The sequence below is a fragment of the Carcharhinus amblyrhynchos genome, chromosome 27 (assembly GCF_965287045.1).
Source record: "Carcharhinus amblyrhynchos chromosome 27, sCarAmb.v2.hapA, whole genome shotgun sequence".
In the NCBI taxonomy this organism is placed as follows: Eukaryota; Metazoa; Chordata; class Chondrichthyes; order Carcharhiniformes; family Carcharhinidae; genus Carcharhinus; species Carcharhinus amblyrhynchos.
The window spans coordinates 21,539,302-21,561,132 of record NC_137350.1 but is presented as its reverse complement, the minus strand read 5'-3'; the positions used below and the strand labels follow the sequence as shown (position 1 = coordinate 21,561,132).

The following is a 21,831-nucleotide window of genomic DNA, read 5'->3' as shown; positions in this document are numbered from 1 at the left end:
ACTTCAGATTTAATCCGAGTAAAGCCTCCCAATCAGACATTTTCAACCTTACTAGAATATGGAGGAAGGGGGAGGTATTACACATTGTCGGTATTCTGAAATAATACTAAATGCAAAATATCAACATAGTAACCTTAAATATTATGGCCCTGCTTGTTACAAAACTATAATTATTACCCTAGGGCCTTGACACAATGTTTTAAGTCTGAAAAACATAAGACAACCCATTTAACATGCTAAACATAATGACAGTAAATTAAAATGATGGAAGCTGGATTAACCAACTATTTGTTTTAAACTGCTAAAGCTCTACTGGCAACATTAAGAAGCTTAAGTTTCCATAGCTAAAAATATATCAATATTCTTAGCTTTGGCATACCTCAAAAATAAGTATGGTATCACATAGCTATCTAGTGCTGACAGATAACTACCACGTGCTGAATAAACAGGTTCCAGAAATAACCACGTTCAAAAATTTAAGGTTAGAACTATTTAAAAATCATACCAATACTGAAGTGCTGAAAACCAGTGGACGCAATTAAGCATCAATCTTTTGCAATGCCTCTTTTAAAAAGAGACCAATCAACAAATGCGAGCAATATCAAGTCATAAAAGTAAGTAGTTGTGCTTCTAAGATACTTGAACTTGCATTAAAAATTGTACTTCATAAATACTTGGAGTTTTTCATTGAGGTACTTTCTATACACTATGTATTTCATGATGTAAATAATCTTTGATATACAAACTAAGGCAGGATCAATAACACAACTCAGTTTAAACAAAACTGCATGTAAAATATTTTGCAGATGCTAGGGGCGTTATTGACATCAAGTGAATTATTCTGCTTACCTGAGGTTGGCATTGTGTGCATCCGACTTTGTGGCAACAATTCTAGGGGCTGCTCTCGTCCAGATACACCATCTGAGGAGAAACACGATTCAGTTTCATAAATAGTCTGTAACATCTTTTTTAGTCCAGGCACTTTGGGCTTCAGTAACATGACAAAGTCATCAAGCACTGAATAATTTTCAAATCTTCTTTTACAAACAATGTTTTTTAAACTTCTAAGATGTTGAGTATCGTCTTATCCTTTAAATGTTGCTGCTGAAAGCGGTGTACAAAATTCCCCAGTTCCTTTTAAACACAGTCAAGCCTGGTGAAATGCACAGTGGAACAAACATCCTTAATTAACGTTGGGATTTTCAATCCAACCTCTACAGCAAACATTCAGTCATCTTCCTTTTAGCAAGAGATAAGTCAGACAACATGCAACATTGTGGCTAGATAGGGAAAGTCCTTTACCGAATAGCAACCTTAAATATACTGACAAGCACAGTTCAGTAGGAAAATATTAATCCTGTCACTGGCAACGAAAGTAAGCAACCTTACAAGCTGCCCACTGCAATAAAGCTAGCACATTTACATACAAGTCAACAATAATACAGCCTGAAGCAGACTGAAATAGAATGATAGGAGGAGCCAACTATAAATAGGTCATGCAAGCTCTGGGAACGAGGAACATTCATACAAACACAGACAACCAATCAGCAGCTTTAAAATATCATTTCCTAGCTCGTGCACATTTTAACTCCATGAATGTTGTTGCCAAGAGTAAGTAGCTAATTGCTACTGTATATTCAGCTTAAATGCAATGAGATAACAAAGCAGGTACACAAACCATAACAGATCAAAAAATTCTCAAACGCCAAGTACAACATCAACGCTTTCAAAAAGACTTTTTAAAAGTCATATATGACATTATATTTTTATGTGTAAATCATCAAAAACATATTCTTTTAAAATAAGTCAGATTCAATCAGTCTTTCTGAAATAACGTTTCTTTTAAACTTCATAATTTGAGACAAGATTTTTCAACAATCTCATATCACCTCTTGAACAGAAGCTATTGCTTTGGGGGATTTACTGAAATGGCAAAACCTCAAATACTTTTGACAGTTTAAAAAAAGTTGCAAAATTTCTTTCGTGGTTTTCATAAAAGTGAGCAACTACTAAATTCACAAGAAAAAGAACTGAGGACCAAATTGCATACCTGTGCATTTGGCTCAGATATATTACAACTGACAAGACAAGCATTCTGGAAGGGTGAAAATCTGTACCCAGCCTAATGTGCAAGATCCTTTATTTGAAAGCATTTAAATTATTTTAAAATCTATCCTATAGTGTTAATCAAAAAACAGGACATTTTCTCTTAGCAACTGAAGGATAAAGATAGTCATTTACCATAATTAAAAGAAGCATTTTGATTCAATGAGTGCACTATTTGACTGAAGTCAACTCATTTCAAAAGTCCCGAATTAATTTCAATTTATTCAACCACCGAACTACAATGCAATTAACCTTCCTTCCAAACATACAATTGGGTATCAACATTTCCTCGCTCGATTCTACCAATCTGAATTTTTAAAATCATTTATGTTGGTGCCACTGGCTGGACCAGCATTCATGACCCATCCTTAATTGCCCTTGGATCAAGAGGCTTGCTAGCCCATTTCAGTCGCTGCAGTGGATCTGGAGTCGCATGGCAGTCAGACCAGGTAAGGACAGCAGATTTCCTTCTTTAAGGGACATTAGTTTTTATAACAATTGTTTCATGGTCATCATTAGACTTTTAATCCCAGATTTTCTTTATTGAATTCAAGTTCCATCAACTGCTATGGTGAGATTCAAACCTGGGCCCCCGGGGCAATATCCCGAGTCCCTGGATTATTAGTCCAGTGATACTGTTACAACACTGTCTCAACCTAACGACTGTTCATTTGTTGAGAATTCATTAAGTGTCTCTGATCAAAAATAGCCAAATCTAATGGTGACCACAAAAAATGCTGGTTGTCAAAAGACAAAGTACTAGTTGTGCTACAGAAAAGGAAATCTGCCGTTCTTACCTGGTCTGGCCTACATGTGACTCCAGCCCCACAGCAATGTGGCTGATGCTTAAACACTCAATAAAATGGTCTAGCAATTCACTAAGTTGTATTAAATCACTACAAAGTCCAAAAAAAAACAATGAATCTAGATGGACCAGCCAGCATTGACCTACGTACTGGAAATGACAGCAACACATTCTGCCCTGTCAACCCTGCAAAATCCTCCTTACTGACATCTGGAGATTATACCAGGCTCTTGCTTGGCACAATCATATTCATGGATTCATACCTTATAGATAATGTCCAAGACACCATCATCACCATCCCTGAGAATATCCTATATAATTGACAGAACAGACCCATCAGAGGTAGCAGCACAGTGGTATTCAGTCAGCAGGGACTGACCTGGGAGTCTTTAATATTGAGTCTGGATCCCATGAAGTTTCATGGCACCAGGGTCAAACTTTGACAAGGAAATTTTCTGCTGTTTGCTATGTATTACTTTCAGCTCAATACTGAAAGAATCAGCATTCCTCCATGCTGAACACCCCTTGGAGGAGTGGCAAAGTCACAGAATATATCTGATATGGAGGAATTTCAATGTCCATCACCTAGAATAGCTAGGTCACACCTCTAGTCAACTCCTAAAGGACACAGATGCTTGGCTGGGTGTTTTGTAGGTGGTGAGGAACCAAACAGGAAAAAACCTACTTGACCTTACCCTCACTGAACTATCTGTTGCAGATGCATCTGCCCATTAGTAGGAGGGTCCTGCAGTCAGGCGAAAGCAAAACCCTGTCTTTACATTGAGGACACTTTCCATCATGTTGGATGGCACTACCATTTTGTTAAGTGGGATAGATGTTGAATAGATACAGCAACTCAAAACTGAGCATCTTTAAGGCGTTCTGAGACATCAACAGCAGCAGAATTGTATAAAATTTAATGTGTAACCTTGGCATCAAAGCAGCATGTAACTGAGTGAGACATCTAGGAGTCCAAACAAAACGGAAATCAGAGAAAACTCTCCACTGATTAGTCTCATGCCTAGCACAAACGAAGATGGTTGTGTCTACTGGAGATCAATCATCTTAGTCCTGGGATATCATGAAGGTAGTGTCCTAGACCCAAACATTTTCAGCTGTTTATCAACAACCTTCCCTCCATTATAAAGGTCAGAAGTGAGGATTTCTGGGACAATTGCACAATGTTCCTGCATCACACGCAGCTCCTCAGTCTGCGCGCAGATGCAACAAGAGCTGGAAAATATCCAGGCTTAGCTGATGAGTAACATTCATGCCACACAAGTACCAGGCAATGACCACCTCCAACAAGAGAGAATCTAACCATAGCCCCTTGACATTCAATTGCATTACCAAAGCTGAACTCCCCAACTACCAATATTCACCACTGACCTGAAACTGAAATGGACCAGCCAAATGTAAACCCACAAGAGCAGATCAGAGGCTGGGAATTCTGCAAGAGTATTTACTGCCCAATTCCCCAGAGCCTGTCTACCATCTACAATGGACATGAGCATGACAGAATACTCTCCAGTTGCCTGGGTGAGTACAGCTCAAGAAACTGGACACCATCCATGATAAAGCAGTCAACCACAAAAGACATTTACTCCCTCCACTATTAAAGTGCAGTGTCAGCATTGTGTACCATCTACAAGATGCACTGCAGCACGTCATCAAGTCTTCTTTCACAGCACCTTCCAAACCTGCCACCTCTCCCACCGCCAACGACAAGTGCAGCAAATACATGGGAACAGCGCCACCTGAAAGTTCCCCTCCAAGTCATATGCCATTCTGACTTGGAAATATATTGCCTTTTTTTTCCATTATCGCTGGGTCAAATTCCTAGAACTCACTTCCTGACAGCGTGTATTCCTGGACTGCAGAAGTTCAAAAAGCAGTACACCACCATTTACTCAATGACAATTAGGAAAGGGCAATGAATGTTGGCTTAGTGCTGCTAACATGCCATGAATGAATTTTTTGAAAAGCATCAATACAGTGCGCATTTATTCATTAGCAAGTTTTGGAAGATTGCCTGACTGTCTCAGAGAAAGCAACAGCTTCAGGAAGTAAACAGCATCTCCTTTTCTTACACTATGAATTAATATTTGCAATATTTTGGGTCAGGTAGCTAGTTCACCTTTGGTCATCTTACTTGTCACCTGATTGAAGGCATGCACACAATTTTGAAATTAACAAAGTGTGCGAATCCAAGGGAACCAAATGTTTATGCTGAAGTTGACTAGGCATGCACCAAAGTGTCTCTGAACTGGTTTCTCTTGTTCCCTATTTTTGGAAGTGTATCCCTAATAGATTGGTGCACAGACTGATTGGTCATTTTTTAAGAGTATGCTGTTTTAATATTAGTGTCAAGCACTGTATTCTCTTGAGCACTAACCCTCAGTAGATCACTCTGATATACAGGTACAAGCAAATGCATAAACATGCAATGGTAGTAAGATCACCTGAAAGGCTCTGGCAATTTATTGTGCAATCACTTAAAATTTTAACAACTGAAAGCTTCCGCCTTTCTATGTTCAGCTGTTTTTGATCCATAAAACTCACAGGCACCGAAGAGCTGCACTAATTCCTGAATTCAAGAACATCGACGTGGAAGTTTGTATTCCCCAGTCTTACCCTGATGAAAGCAGACAACATAACCACAGCTCCTCAGTCACACTGCTGTTGAAGTGCACCTGAGACTATATACAACATAAAATTATAATGCGCCTCCTCCATTAGTATCTACCTTACATAACAGTGATTCCACTAATTAGAGTGGGTGGTATTAGCTTGAACTATAAAAAGCTCAAGAATATTTCCAAAGTGGAAAAATACTGTAAAAGTATTGTTCAAGAACGTGTATAAATACTGTAATAAGTGCCTTCTGGCAGCACGTGGATGACATGGGCCCAATCATTTTTGTCAGTGCTACACCCACATTGGACTACAAATAACTACAGTAAATGCCTCTTCTGCAAGGAAAATTATACATAGCTTTATTCCCTGTTATTAACACCTTCTTACACCGTCCTGTTGTGTTTACTAAAAAGCTCTTTGTGGATACAAAAACATCACTGCTGTGATGTTTGAAGTCCCCTGTTGTTTAAAAATTAAAAACGCTCCCCAGAATCACTTGAGCTTTCAGTTAACTACTCACAAGTCACCAAATCAAATCAGACAATGTCTACTACATACGCACAGTTAAATTAAATATTGCTGCATGTAAAACTAACTTTCCCAGACTGTTTTACACGCACTCAAGATTGAAAACACTAATGACAACACAGAAAATGCAAAGTGTTTAGTCAACCCCAATATCACAAAATAATCTTCAGCAGTAATAAAATCTATTTACTTTTAAAGAGTACTTAAAAGCTCAATTTAATACATATATTATGCATTCAGATGTAATGAAAATATTGAACAGCCTGTCACACCTCTTTTTCAAGCACTTCCCTGAATTTTGTCCCTCATGTCTTGATATTTGCTAGCTACATCCTTTACATTATTAGCCAGGGACTCTATACTATTTTACTCCCAAGCCCTAGCAAAACATGATATTGCTCCAAGCACCATTTAAGTTGCATTGCTTTTGATCATGGAATCGTATAGTACAAAGGAAACATCAGGCCAGTAATTTCTTTGGCCCTTATACGACTGACGCGATCTTGATTATGATGGGCACAAGTCCTTCCCATCTAGAATACTGAGACTCATTCTCTTTCACCAAAACTACCCGCTACTTGAGGATTATTCAGGAAAATAAAAGGCAACTCCCATCATATTTTCTCCACTATCAACTACCTTAAATGTCTTCCTTTTGTCCATTTCGCTCCACCTCTAATAACTGCAAAGAACTTATGAATTTGCTCAAACATAAAATTCATCCATTCAGCTTCCCATTACACTTCTCCCCTTCCCACCTTCTTAAAGACAATTTTTTGGGGATTTTCTTTATATTATGGACAGTACATAAATTTAATTTTTGTGCTATGGTAGTTTACTGTTGAAATTAATAGCGTGGATTTTGCTGCACTAAGTCAGTGTCTGACATTAATATTAGGTGAAACTAACAGCAACACCTGGATTTCATACATGCGCAGTTAAACACAGAAATCCTTAAGTTGCAGTCAGTGAATATTTCTCTACAGACTGTATTGTTGCAGGCTTCGCTGGCGAAATCAGCTCAAAGATGACCATCATAACATAGACTTGGACTAATTACTCACTATTCACACTTCAAAAAATGGTTTTTCGAAAGTGAGAGCTTTTTCAATCAGCAATGACAGTTTTAAAACAATATAGGTAACAATTACTGAACAAACCCTCTTTTGAAAGATTAATGTGGTAAGTGTGAACTCAACCCTTCAGAATCATAGAACCCCTGTAGAGGAGGCCATTTGGTCCATTGAATCTACACCGATTGTCTGACAGTGTCTTACCCAGATACCTCCCCTGCCCTATCCCCATAATACATCTAACCTACACATCTTGAGATACTAAGGGGCAATTTAGCATGTCCAATCCACCTACTGTAACTGCACACCTTTGAACTGTGGAAGGAAACCAGAGCAACAGGAGTAAACACACAGACATGGGGAGACTGCAAACTCCACATAATCAGGCTAGGGGCTGAGCCCAGTTCCCTAGCTCCGTATTTCTCTCAATCCCATTGCATGTTCTAATCTTTATTTCATGATGAGTTGTATGTAATTTATATTTAATTCCTGCTTGGCTGTCAGGGTTTCTTCAATTTGATTGGTTGAATTGTTTCCCTGTTGGTTGCCCTGATTACAGATGCCACAGGTCTCCTGCAGAGGGCACCAAATTCAAAATTACACCAGAAGTAGTCTCCGCTGGCAAACCTGCTAAAAATCTGTGGGCAACTATATAAGTGAATGGCAAAAGCCATTTCTTCACTTTTCCCCAGCAAAATTCAGTGACACTAGTACTGAGCATTGAAACAAATTCAATGCCTCTGACTCAGGATCAATAAAAAATAAACTTGTCTCTTTAGCTCTCAGCACCACAATGTAGGACAATAAGTAAGTAAACCTCAAGAAATTGAGGATGGAGAAGAAATTTTAATGATTGCATGCATGGGCAGCACCTTTTTCAAACAACATCATTTCGTACAGCCATCTTCTGATAGATTAGTCTACGGCTCCCAAATGAGATCTGAACTGAAATAGCAAGCATCTAGGAGAAACAAAGCAGATTAAAATGAAGAAAATCAAAAAGATACAGCAGTTTTGTTTTTAATTCCCTTGGTGGGGGGTGGGTGAAATCAGGGAGAAAGAGAGTTTGCGCACTTTATACTTTCAACTCCCCTCTCAGTAAATTGCTTTAACACCAAAAGAGTGGAACACAGTTCAGTCACTGATTTCGCAATTTGCTTGGTCAGTTGAACAATTTTAATTCAAAACTCTAATTCTAACTCCTCACAATCGCAGATGAGTTTGAAACATCTTAAAACCAGATCTCTTTTTTTCCAATAAAAGTTTTTCTCTTTCCCAAGAAAACAGACAAATTGAGTAAGTGTACACAAGACATTGATTATTTCCCTTTTTGTTGAAGTTACTTTGGTTGTCACATGTATTGGGGATAGAGTGAAAAGTGTTGTTTCATGTGCACTATACAAAGCATACTGTTCATAGAGTACATAGGGGAGAAAGAAAGGAGAAGGTGCAGAATATAGTGTTGCAGTCACAGATGGGGTATAGAGAAAGATCAGCTTTATACATGGTAGGTCCATTCAGAAGTCTGATGGCAGCTCTCCCTTTGGTCCTTCTGCACCATTTATCATTCCCTAAGCAAAAGAAGCAAGAAAAAGATCTTCCAATTATGGTCTGAATTGACTATTAGGATGTGTGAGAAGCAGAGGTGACAGACCACTGCTTAGTTTACATTGTTATTTCCCATTGAAAGAGACCTATTCCACACACAGTGCCTGCTTCAACACAGTCTGGTTGAATTTGCCAATTCACCATATATACATTTCACTCTCACCTCAAACCCATCAAGTTACTGGCTAGGCAGTAAAATTAACTTTGCACAGCATGTGGTTGGATACTCAATATCAGTTGTGATTAGTTCAATCTTTAATCAAATCTAATACCAAGACAGCAAAAGGCAAATGCCTATTCCAAAAATCTAGTAATGGCTTACATTTGTATAAGCACCTTTAAAGCATTAAAATAGATCCTGTCCTACATGGGAACATAGGAGCAGGAATAGGTCATTCAACACATCTTGAATGGCGGAGCAGGCTTGACGATCAAGGCGATTATCCGATTCAATACCTTATTCTCACACTATTCTCCTATATCCCCTTGGAGTCAGTAGAATTTAAAAATCTGTTAATCGCTATTTTAAATATACTCAATGACTGAGTTTCCACAGCCCTCTGGGATACAGAATCTCCAGAATTCACAGCTCTTTAGAGTAAAATAAAAGTTGCAGAGCATAAAGAGGCCATTCAGCCCACCATGTTTGCACCAACCACAGAAAAGAAATAAACCACCGCTCATTTTAATCTGTTTCTCGCACCTGATCTGTAGCTTGCAGTTTCCAGCACTTCAGATGCAGATCCAATTACCTTTTAAATGAGTTGGGCATTTCAGCCTCAACCACTAGGTTAGGCAGTGAATCCATGACACCCACCACCCTCAGGTGAAAAGGTTTTTTCTTACGAACCCTACAATCCTTTTACCAATCATCTTAAATCCATGTCCCAATAACTGACCCTTTAGCTAGGAGCAACAAGGGTTTTCAGTCTATCCTATTCATAATTTTGAATGCCTTAATTAGGTCACCCCTTAGCCTCCTCTGTTCTAAAGAAAATAACCCTAGCCTATCCAATTTCTCCTCTCAGTTGTAATTTTCAAGCCCTGGCAATATTGTTACAAATCTCTTCTGCATGTTTTCCAGAACAATTATGTTCTTCCTGTAATGTGATGACCAGAAGTATACATTAAATTCCAGCAGGGCCGAAACCACTACTTTACCTTGTCCACCTATTCTGCCACTTTCAAAGACCTGTGGACATGTATACCAAGGCCTCTCACTTCCTGAACACTCAATATTTTTCCTTTCATCGAGTAATTCCTTGCTTTGTTTGCTCTCCCCAAAAGCATTACCTCACACTTTGCTGGACTGAATTCTGTTTGCAAACAACTTAATTCTGGAGTCGACAGCTAACCTCTTCACTGTCAACTACACAGTCAACTTTTGTCATCTGCAAATTTGCCAATCATACCACCCACATTTATGCTTACATCATTAGTATATACAACAGACTGCAAGGGCCCCAAGACTGCGCCCTGTAGAACGCCACTGGAAACTGTTCTCCATTCACCAAAACAACCATCAACCGTTATTACCCTGTTTCCTGTCACTCAGCCAATTTTGGATCCAACCTACCACTTTTCCTCTAGTACTTCCTCTCTTTATATTCTTATTGTATCTAATATTTCACACTCCTCCTCGAACTAGAATATCTGAATCATCGCTCTCCTTAGTGAAGACAGAAACAGCATTCATTGAGAACCCTGCCTACATTTTCTGAATCAACCCACAAGCAACCATGTGTTACCTCAGACAGGCCTTATCTTTTCCTTAGTTATTTTCTCACTCTTAATGTATTAGGAAAAAATCTTAGGATTTTCTTTGATTTTACCTGGGGATTTTCACAGTAACTTCATTACAGTGTGAATGTAAGTCAATTTGTAACTAGTAATTAAACTTTCCTTTTTTGTATCCTCTCTTTGCTTTCCAAGTTTCCATTTTTACTGTGTTTTCTGTATGCCTCTGGCTTACAACAGCATTACGTCTTCTGTGACTGTCATAAGTTTACTTCTCCTGCTTTACCTTGGCCTGTATCCTTCCGGATAGCCATGATGTGGAGGTGTTGGCGTTCGACTGGGGTGAACACAGTAAGAAGTCTCACACACCAGGTTAAAGTCTAACAGGTTTATAAACAAATAAACCTGTTGGACTTCAACCTGGTATTGAGAGATTTCTTACTGTCCTTCTGGATAACCAGGGGGCTCTAGGTTTGACAGTACCACCCTTTTTCTTTGTGGAGACATGTCTACACTGTACCCATAGGATTTCACCTTTGTTTATTAAAGTTTAAAGTTTATTTAGTTACGAGTCACAAATAGGCTTACATTAACACTGCAATTAAGTTACAGCGAAATCCCTCTAATCGCCACGCTCCGGTGCCTGATCAGGTCAACACACCTAACAAGCAAGTCTTTTGGACTGTGGGAGGAAACTGGGCACCTGGAGGAAACCCACACAGACATAGGGAGAACGTGCAAATTCCACACAGACAGTGACTCAAACTGGGAATTGAACCCAGGTCCCTGGCACTGAGAGGCAGCAGTGCTAATCACTGCGCCACCATGCCAACCCACCGCTTGAACTCTTCCTTCTAACTTGAGATAGTTTTTCCTTCTTAATAGCTGTATCCAGCCCACTCCTACCACTCATCTCAGCTTTCAAAAATTTGTCTTGCGATTTATAACTTTCATGCCTGTTCTTTGCCCTTTTCCACAATTATGCTAAATGTTATTATATTATAATCACTATCTCTAAAATGGTCCCCCATGCTACTTCATCCACTTGCCCAGCTTCATTTCTCAAGACTAAATCTAGAATTTCACCCATTCACATGGGCTTATTACATGCTAGCTAAAAAAAACTTCTCCTAAATACAGTTCAAGAATTTTGCACCCTCTGTGCCCTTCACAATTTTCATACCCCCAAATGACACTCGGGTAGTTGAGGCTCTCAACAATTTCACTTTCGTTTCTTCTTGAGGCCGTGCATCATTCGTGGCTTAAGGCACATGTATGAAACTAAAGGCCAGAAGTTGCACAGAACAACTGGGCTAATTCACCTAAGCGCTAACACACACCTTAACTCCCAATGCGACACTGTGGAAATCAATAACTCAGGCTAGTCCAAATTAAGAGCAGTGTATACAAATGAGATTCTTTCGGCACACAATCTTTTACGAGCAGATAAGTTACACAATTACTTTAACTCTTGTCACAATATTTCAAATCATCCTCTGACAAAAATGTTTCGAAGTGGAGAGCATTTTCTTTTCACAGTTTGTAACTAAAGTGCTCTATATTAACCCTTTAATTCAAAATAATGCCATTTAATTCCGAATGACAAAATGACAATAACAGCAGCAATAACTTGTAGTTAAATAAGCACTTCACGGAAACCAGCAACATGGCAAAGCTTTTCACGAAAGACATCAAGCCCTGCATGGATAACTGAAAGTTTGATTGTGTAAACAAAGGGATGGGAATTTTAAAACCACACTGTGCAACTAGACCTTCTTAACCTTTCTAATCTTGCCACTGCATCTATCTACAGCAGACATGGAGGCAGCCTGTCTGCCATGCCATAGTTGTCTGCAATGACTTTGGCGGGTACCCTCTGGACAGCAGAGAGCTGGAGGGCCCCAGCTTCTTTTCGTGGTCCTGCTGTATGACACTGCCACCCTCCTCGGCCTGCGGAGCTGGAGTTGAAGCCGTCACAGGAAGAGAGGATTCGGATGGGCAGGACACTTCTGGAGTCACTGGCCCCGCTGTGTGCAACAGTTGATCCTATTGGGCCCCTAGCTTCCTCTATGGGATTAAAGGAGCTCAAGAAGCCCCACCATCCTCTGGTGTTGGCACTTATGAATCCTAGCAAGTGTCTGCACCCTGGAGCGCATGTCCTGCAACAGTACAGGACAAAGATTTTGCACCACAGTTTCCACACTGACCTCCATCCTATTTGTGTTGACACTGGCATTTTGGTATGATCATCTCAGACACAAGGTGGACAGAATCCTCCATGCAGCCTTTCAATCAGAGCAATGTAAGAGGCATCTCTTCCTGGTTTTCTCAAGTTTATCTCTGGAGCTCCAGCAACTGAGGCTTGACTTAGTCCAGAGTTATGATATCTGACTGGGACTCAGCGGATTCCTAGCCTCCAGCAATCCTCCATGTCCCTGCCTCTGCCTGCTGTGGATCTGGAAGCATGATGTGCTCACCAAACTGCAACCCCAAGGCTGCCCTAAAACTAGATCCCATTGAGGTGTGCGCTGTGGTGGTGAAAAGTGTGGATGATTTCTGTGGCAGGTCTTCAATTCCTCTTCTGCACTGCTGTCGGGTCTGGAGTCGAGGATCTGGTGGACTCCCTGGGCTGCTTCCCAGATGTGCCTGCACGGTAAGGAGAAATCATTAGGGCATGGCATTGATCTTTAGAAACAGGAGATATGACTCTCAGTATTGTAGCCTGATGGATGATGCAGTGCAGGATCCTCACTTGGTTTATTGCTGTGACCTCACCATCAGCATGAGTGGTCAATGTCCTCCCCACCAGCTGGATGGCTTTGTCTTCAAAGTCCTTGAGCCCTTCAACTCCGGTATCCCTCAGTTCATCTGGGATATCTCCTTGTTTGAGCCAACTCTTCCTGCACAAATACAGATGGAGAGAATGGCAGGACACCTGCCAGTGCAGGTTATATAAGGATACTTGGCATGTGTGGATAATGAGTGGGGCCTGTGAGGTGACGAGGATGCGATCCACAGGAGAAATGAAGATGTGCGTGGGAGAGCGAGTGGTGATGTCCCTTGAACTGGCAGCATGTGAGATGTTTAAAGATGCGGGATGGGGTGCGAGTGTGTGAATTGAGGGTAATGACAAGTGTAACTTACCTCGGCGGAATGGAGATCATTTGTCCTCTTTCTCCAGTGGATGACTGCCCTCTTCCGCAGGCCGTTAGAGCTGATCACCGCTTCCCATAGTGGGTTATCTTGGCATGTTCTCTTCTTGTACATGGCTAGAGAGCATCACATCAGGCCTCTACTACAGCCAAGTGTCTGAAAATTTGGCATCAGATTTCTTGGTAGCCATCACCTCCAATCGACCTACAAAGTGCAGTTGGTGTGTGCTGGGGAACTTTAAAATGCACTGTCCTAATGGTTTCAGCGTTGAGGTGATGGTGGGGTAGACAATTCAGATACGGCCTGGAACCTGTGAATGAAAATTTTTGGCACTAAGTGCCACACTGTATGGCGAGAAAAGCCACCACTGCCATCGGTGGGACTCAAAGCCGTTTTTCCCACCTGCCATTGGCCTTTGCTGATTTCCAGGAAAACTTTGCCCAGAGTGTGGGGACAGGCAGAGGGGCTTTTTTGGGGGAGGGAGATCCAGCAAGTATAACCAAAATATATTCACTAGATAACTGTGTAATTTCATTTATATCATGCAAAGACAACAAAATCTATACACAATGACCATGTCCTCTAAAGATAATATTCCATAGTTACCTTAGTATTTTGTTTATATAATGATTTCAGTTTTATATTTCTTTCCAATTTTAACATAGACTAGTTAATACTTGACACATAAAACAACCATGAGAAAGTTATCACTTTTGGTGATTATAATATTCTTGGTTGTGCCATCAGCTTCTGCTGAGATAGGAAGATATTTATTGAAATATCTCCTGTGTCTTCCTTAACAGGTGGCCCACATGAGAAATCAAGATCATGTGACATCACATCATTCCCTCTGATTATGTATTCTGTCTTATTAGCATATTAGTTAAAATTAATCCCTTATATAACATTTCCACCCAAATCTCTGATTCTCCCATCACACTACAATGATCATATTGAATTAAATGTAGACTGGTTCAAAGTGAAAGTTTGGTCAAGAAATCGGTGACTAATTGGCATCAAAAGCAGACATCTTGTTCATCCATTTCAGTTCTATCTTTTACAATGTAATGTAGATGCTCCAACTGCACATAACTAAAAGCATTTTGTCCACACTGTTCCAGCAGAAAAGTGAATTGAAAGCAATTTCAAGCAATACTGCATTACATCATTAGTGATCTGGCAAATGGAATTTAATGTTGGCAAGTGCAAGGTGGTCCACTTTGGTAGGAATAATGGTAGGAAGGACTATTACTTACGCGGCGAAAAACTGCAGCAGGTGACGGTGCAGAGGGACCTCGGGGTCCTTGTGCATGAGTCGCAAAAACCCAGCCTGCAGATGCAGCAGGTGGTCAGGAAGGCGAATGGGATGCTGGCCTTCATAGCGAGGGGGATTGAATATAAAAGTAGGGAGGTCTTGCTGCGGCTGTATAGGGCATCGGTGAGGCCGCAGCTGGAGTACTGTGTGCAGTTTTGGTCGCCACACTTAAGCAATGATATTTTGGCCTTGGAGGGAGTGCAGAGGAGGTTTACTAGGCTGATACTGGAGTTGAGGGGGTTGAGCTATGAGGAGAGGCTGAATAAACTAGGCTTGTACTCGTTGGAGTTTAAAAGAATGAGGGGAGATCTCATTGAGACGTATAAGATGATGAATGGGATGGATAGGATAGAGGTGGAGAGACTCTTCCCACTCAGAAAGGACAGTAGGACTAGGGGGCACAGCCTCAAGATAAAGGGGGGGCAGTTTAGAATGGAGTTGAAGAGGAACTTCTTCACTCAAAGGGTGGTGAATCTCTGGAATTCTCTGCCTGTTGAAGTGGTGGAGGCTGCCTCGCTAAATATTTTTAAGACGCTGGTTGATGGGTTTTTGATAAGCGGGGGGATTAAGGGTTATGGGGAGAGGGCGGGAATGTGGAACTGAGCCACGACAGATCAGCCATGATCTTATTGAATGGCGGGGCAGGCTCGAAGGGCTAGATGGCCTACTCCTGCTCCTATTTCTTATGTTCTTATGTTCTTATGATCTGATCATTAATTTTTCTCATGAGCTATAAAAAAACACTATTCTTAAATGGTGAAAGTAATGAAAGAACTTGCATTTACATAGTGCCTTCCCACCCACATTACTCTTGTGAAGTCTTAAAATGCTTCAAGTCGCATGGTAGTGCAGTCAATTTTGCTGAATAAACGAGATACAAATTTGATGGGCTACACTTTAGGGGGTGTGAGGTTGGACTGCAAGTGGGTAGGAAGATTGAAGGGTACTATTTTAGGGAGCATATCCCCGATGAGCCTGCTCTTTCAAAAACTTATTTTAAAAAAGTGGTCTGTCCACTCCTGTCAGCCTACCTACGCCAATCATGGGCAGCATATTGTTGAGGGCTAGTTAACAAGTTCAATTGGCTCAACTGACTTAATTATTTTGGCACCACCCATCCACCGGCCATGTTATACATGAGTGGAAAGATAGTGGGTTGGCACCCGACAATTTTATATGCCCCCTCCCCCCACCACTCCTCCCCAACAGAAAACACACTCAGTGGAATCCAAGTCCAATTTTTCAGTTAGTTGACCTTTCATCAGGACTGAAATAAGTTAACAATGCAACAGTTTAAGAAGGCAGCAAAAGGCTGGGAGAAATAATAAAAAAGGGAAGACTATGATGGGAGGCAGGAGTAAATAAATGACAAGAGGGGTGTTGGTGTAAGGCAGTGGGACAGTACTGGGTCAAGAAAAGAAACAAAAGATATGTCTATGGAGGCAGGGAAATGGCAACAGCAAAAACATTGCCCAGCACCTAGTGTTTGAAAAAGTAGAAACAATGGTTATGGTTTGAAATTGTTGAGCTCAAAGATGAGCATGGAAGATTGTTAACTGTTTCTCTGAACAATGGGATGACACTCCTCTAGTTTCTGTTGAGTTTCAATGGAACAATGTGAAAGGTCAAGGACAGAGGTCAGTGTGGGAATAAGAGGGGGAATCAAAAGGAAAGTGGCCAAAGCTCAGAGTCACATTTACAGAATTGATGGAGGGGTTCAACAAAGCAATCACTCAATTTGTATTTAGTCTCCTAATGTAGGAGAGATCATATCATGAGTAGTGAAGGTGATATGTTAAATTGAAAGATAATTAAACCATTGTCTCTCTTGGAAGGAAAGTATCCAGCATCACTGGAACCATCTTATGTTTCTTTACTTGTCCCATTACCACGCCATAACGTCTTGTGCAATAATTATTTTTATCAATTAATCACTTCTGCCTCCCACCCTAACACGGTCCCCCCCACCTTTCCTCTTCCTCACTCCCTTCTCCCTCCCTCTATATCTGTTTACAAACCAGGACATAATTAACTTCTCTCATTTATGATGCAAGGTCACTGAGCTATGAAGTTTCTCTCTCCATAGGTAATGACTGACTGCTCCCTATTGCAGCATTCCTGTTTTTATTTCAGATACCCAGCATCCATAGTATTTTGCTTTTGCTTAATTAAATAAATCCTGACATTTGCAATTCATTTTGAAACACTGTAATCACTTAACAAGTTGTTTTATTTGTTCCTGGGAAGTGAGCATTTCTGGAAAGGTCAGCATTTACTACCCATCTTGAATAGCCTTTGAAAAGGTATAGTGAGCAGTCTTCTAGAACCACTACAGTCTTAAGGCACGAGAACAGTATTTTGATCTGCAGCAGTTTAATAGAACTAAATGGCTCAATTCAGAGGGCTGTTAAGTGTCAACCAAATTGCTGTGGATCTGGAGTCACATGTAGGCCTGACTGGGTAAAGATGACAAACTTGGGCAAGGGAATCAAAGGTTATCAGGGGAGCTTGGGATGGAACTCAATGTAAACAGATCCACCATGATCTTACTGAATAGCAGAGCAGGCGCAAGGGGCCAAAATGCCTACTTCTGCTCGTATTTCATATTTTCTTCCCTACAGGACAATAGTGAACCAGATAGGTTTTGATGGCAATCCAGTAGTTTCATGATCATCATTAATGAGACTAGCATATAATTCCAGATTTGTTTCTTCCATTTAAATTTCTCAATGGGGAGGGCAACACAGTGGGTATCACTGCTGCCTCACTGTCTGTGTGGAGTTTATACATTCTCCTCATGTCTGCATGGGTTTCCTCCAGATGCTCCGGTTTCCTCCCACAGTCTAAAGATGTGTGGGTTAGATGGATTGGCCAATTTAAATTGCCCCTTAATACCAGGGGAACTAGCTCGGGTAAATGCATGGGGTTATGCGGATAGGGCCTGGGTGGGATTGTGATCGGTGCAGACTTGATGGGCCAAATGGCTTTCTTCTGCACTGTAGGATTCTATGATTCTATAGCCACCATGGTGAGATTTGATCTCATACCCTTGGAGTATTACTCCGGATCTCTGGATAATTATCCAGGAACATTATCACTATGCTCCAGCAACAGCTGTCGTGGCAATGAGATAGGAAAGAGAATTAAGACAGAGATTTTATTCTCTTAAACATTTTTATTCTTTTATTAGTTATCTAAGTGGAATTGATTGTAGCACTAATTGCCGAAGACATTGTTCATAATATCACGCAGCTACGCAACTGTGTGCAACCTGGTACATCCTCGTTACTTAACATTAGATATTCCAACACTAAGGGGCACAAAATTTATTTTTATTAATCTATTCACTAGCATGGAAACCTCGTATCATAACAAGTAACAAACATGATCAAAACTGTGGAAATAAAACATAAAAGCATGGGAATTAGATCAATATAGATAACAAAATATTAAGGAAATTCTGAGATTCCTATTTTAAAATAGGCATACTTTTTTTTAAAACTGACAAATGAACTTCACTGCCAGATGAACTATATGCTCCTTGTGGTGAAATTCGGTATAGATAACACTATATTACTGCAGTGGAAGAGAGTAATCATTCATCTCTTGTGCATTGGCCAATACTAGATCTTATAAGCTTTAAGATTATAGGAGAAAGGAAAGATTAAGGAGTATCAAAATTGACTACCTAAACCTTTTGCAGAAATTTGGCTTATTTCAAAAAGTGCTTAAACTTTCCAGCGCTTTGGCTTTTAAGGCGCAACTTCATGGAACAAGCTAGTCAATAGCAAGAGCATACGTGCCCTAATTCACTGTATAAAGAAAATCCAGTGGTGCATGAAGTTAAATTCCTCATGTAGCATGTAACAGAGGTTTATGTTTAAGCAAATTACTGATTTTTATTTAAGTTTTATTTCATTTTGGGGTACTTTATTTTTAATACAGTAGATCATTTGGATTTGATATCCAAATTTTGTGCAAAGTTATATAAGAGTGCCTGCATGGGAATCAGTGCAAAATGATGTCATCCTATCCATAATTCATTGCAGAATGTGAAAAGAGCTTTCCTGATCCAACACTGCAAACTGGATTTCTATAGAACACAGTAGCATATGGTTTAGAAACCTCAAGAGGTAATGTTACCAAACCTATTAAAGGTTCCAGTTTTAGATAAGATTACATTCTAATTCTTCAGAACTCATATAGTACATATTTTTATATATATATAGCATATGTTAGTGTTAATATACACACAATGTATACATTGTACATGGATATATGTGTCAAATAATCACTTGGTTAAGTTTAAAGTCCACATATATTTTTGATGCTTTAATACCTTTTAGAGAACCTGTACATTTAAACAAAAGTCAAGCCATTAATTTTTATGTGCAAAAACCCAGAGATGTTTCTGTGGTACAAGTACAGAAAACCATCCCACCAAGTGATGTCATCCTTCCTAAAATAGAGAGCACAAAAACTCAATGGCATTGCCCAGAGGATGAAAACAAAATCAATACTACAAACGAGATTGTAGTATACAGATCAGTTTATTTTGATTGCAATAAGAAAACAGTATTTTAAAATGTATAGAATTCCCCTTTTAAATTTTTTTTTGCACAAGCTATTTATACAGTGTGTACTTTTGTAGCTGACGTGGTACAGCTATTTTTAAATCGGAACAGGCGGACAGCCATGACTTGTTTGCACAGTTGATCCCTCAGAGTTAATGTCAAGGACTCCATTAGGCAACAAACAGCAAAACCTTGTGCCAGCATTACTGGCCATAAAAAAAATGCAGTAGAACTCCTCTGTTCAAATTAACCCTATCCTGCTCTAAACAGCCAAAGATGATTCTCACTAAATTATTCAAACCAATTAAGAATAAAATTACCATTTTTATGAGTTAAGTGTTTCTTTCTTCTTAAAATTCATTCTCAGGACAAGGACACCAGTATCAAGGTCAGCATACATTGTCCACTCTCATTGTCCTAAGACAGTGATGGTAGACCTTTTCCCCCAAAAGCTGTTGGTTTGGTACAACTGAATGCCTTGTTGAACCAGTAAAGAGGGCCACTGAGACCACCAGATTAGCACAATAATATTAAACAGATAATCAATGACATTTTATAGAAAAGTAATTGCTTACGTTGACTATCTCATGTTACGATTTAGGTCAGAAGCTCCGAAGTGTTTTATGAAGCCCACCCAAATAATAAGTTTTGCACTTTGAATTTGGCAAGGTTAAGTATGAGATATTTCACTTCAGGTATGATTCAAATGACCCACTAGGGAGCTTTTATTAAACAAAGTTTATTTAAGAATACAGTTAACAGAACTGTACAGAAAGAAAATGATCAATTCCTTTTACCAATTACAAACAAAACAAAACAGCCATGATATTGCATAAACATTAACTGCTAAACAGCACTCCAATGAAGCAAATCCCATAAACAAAACCTTTACCATAGGTTTAACACAGCAAAGACTAATACTCATGTGATACTGGAACTGAATCCTTTAGTTGGAGAATTGAAACTCTGACTTGTTAGCCTTGTAACTTTTAGTAGCCCTCTGGACACACCCAGAACAGTTTGAAATCAGAACGCTTCCCAGAACGCGAGAGAGAGAGAGAGACTCTCGGCAAGCCAACCACCAACACCAGATTTTCCACTCCAGGAAGCAAGAAGCCTTGCTCTCAGCTAATCAGCAAAATTTCCAATACCAGGGAGAGAGAGAAATACTGCTTTCAGTCTGATACCTACTCCCTTCTAAACTAAACTGAAGCCAGCAGCCAAACAGAAAATGAAACCTTAAATTCACTAGGAAGGAAAAAAAACTGTCTAAAACATATGACTTGACAACCAGTCTTCCTCCTAACATTGCAGGGTCATAAAACAATCCCAGAAAGTGCCTGAGGCCCATTGTAAAAGTAAACAAAATCCCATTTAAACCATTGAAGTAGCAATAAAAAGATTCCTCCAGACAGCCCAACAACAATAAGCAAAAAAAATTGAAAAGGTCTTACAGCTGCAGAGAACATGATTTTTTTTAAACTCAAAGGTACACGAACATCACATTCATCATTCAAATTTCTTACTTTAATCTACAGATTTTCACTGTTGATATTTCAAAAGACAGTTGCAGCAAAGAAACATAAAATGCTTGCCTGAATTTTCAGAATGGCAAGGGCTCGACACCCATCATCCCGTGAGGCAGTGGGGAACACATCCGTGTCAACTTCAACAGGCCCCTGCTGTTTCACACTTTGAGAGTTGATTAGCAGCAGGTGGGATTTCCATCCTCATTTGGATAGAAGTTCCACCTTGGAGAGAAGTCTGCCAGTCGGATTGGCTGACAGCTTTCCAGCCCATCTAGGCACAATGCTACAGTCCCATGCCTGAGACCAGGCCCTGGGAACTGCAGTGTTGGTAAGCACAAGGGGTCCCAGGAGGGGGAGGAGAGGACGCTACAGGATATGTGGGGTTGTGAGGGGAGCCATCTTGCTGTTGGGGTAGGAGGGGACTGAAGTCTCTGATCCATGAGAGAAGGATGCCTCAAGTCTGAAACGGCCTTCCAGTGGGGGCACAACACAACAGCCCTTCTTCCCATCCAAGATCAAGGGTGAGAACATTTTCTGTTTCCCACCCTCAGTCACCGGGTCCCTGCCAGCCTAAACATTAAGGAAAGGCCATTAAATGGCATATCAATGGGCCCTAAATGGGGCACAGGCAGGCTTCCCACCCAAGGTCCTTGTATGCTGCACCATAAAGTCATCCCCTACCCTCCACCCCACCCAAAACACGTAGCTCAGAACCTGCTAGCCACGTAAAAGTCTGGCTGAGGAATCTTATCGTAACAATGCTGAT

The 21,831-nt window shown here is 40.3% G+C and overlaps 1 protein-coding gene across 14 annotated transcripts in view; it reads right to left on the bottom strand.

Annotated features, from left to right (window-relative positions):
- The window catches only part of hdac5 (histone deacetylase 5), a 303,715-nt gene that overhangs the window by 174,745 nt on the left and 107,139 nt on the right, over positions 1–21,831 (bottom strand). For 7 of the 14 annotated variants that reach the window (XM_080213636.1, XM_080213634.1, XM_080213639.1 and 4 more), the window contains one exon: positions 850–921. In XM_080213636.1, the coding sequence (XP_080069762.1) occupies positions 850–921 (72 nt within the window). Of the gene's footprint in view, positions 1–849; positions 1,391–21,831 lie in introns of those variants that run through there. The other 7 variants (XM_080213629.1, XM_080213631.1, XM_080213632.1 and 4 more) reach the window with 2 other exon arrangements.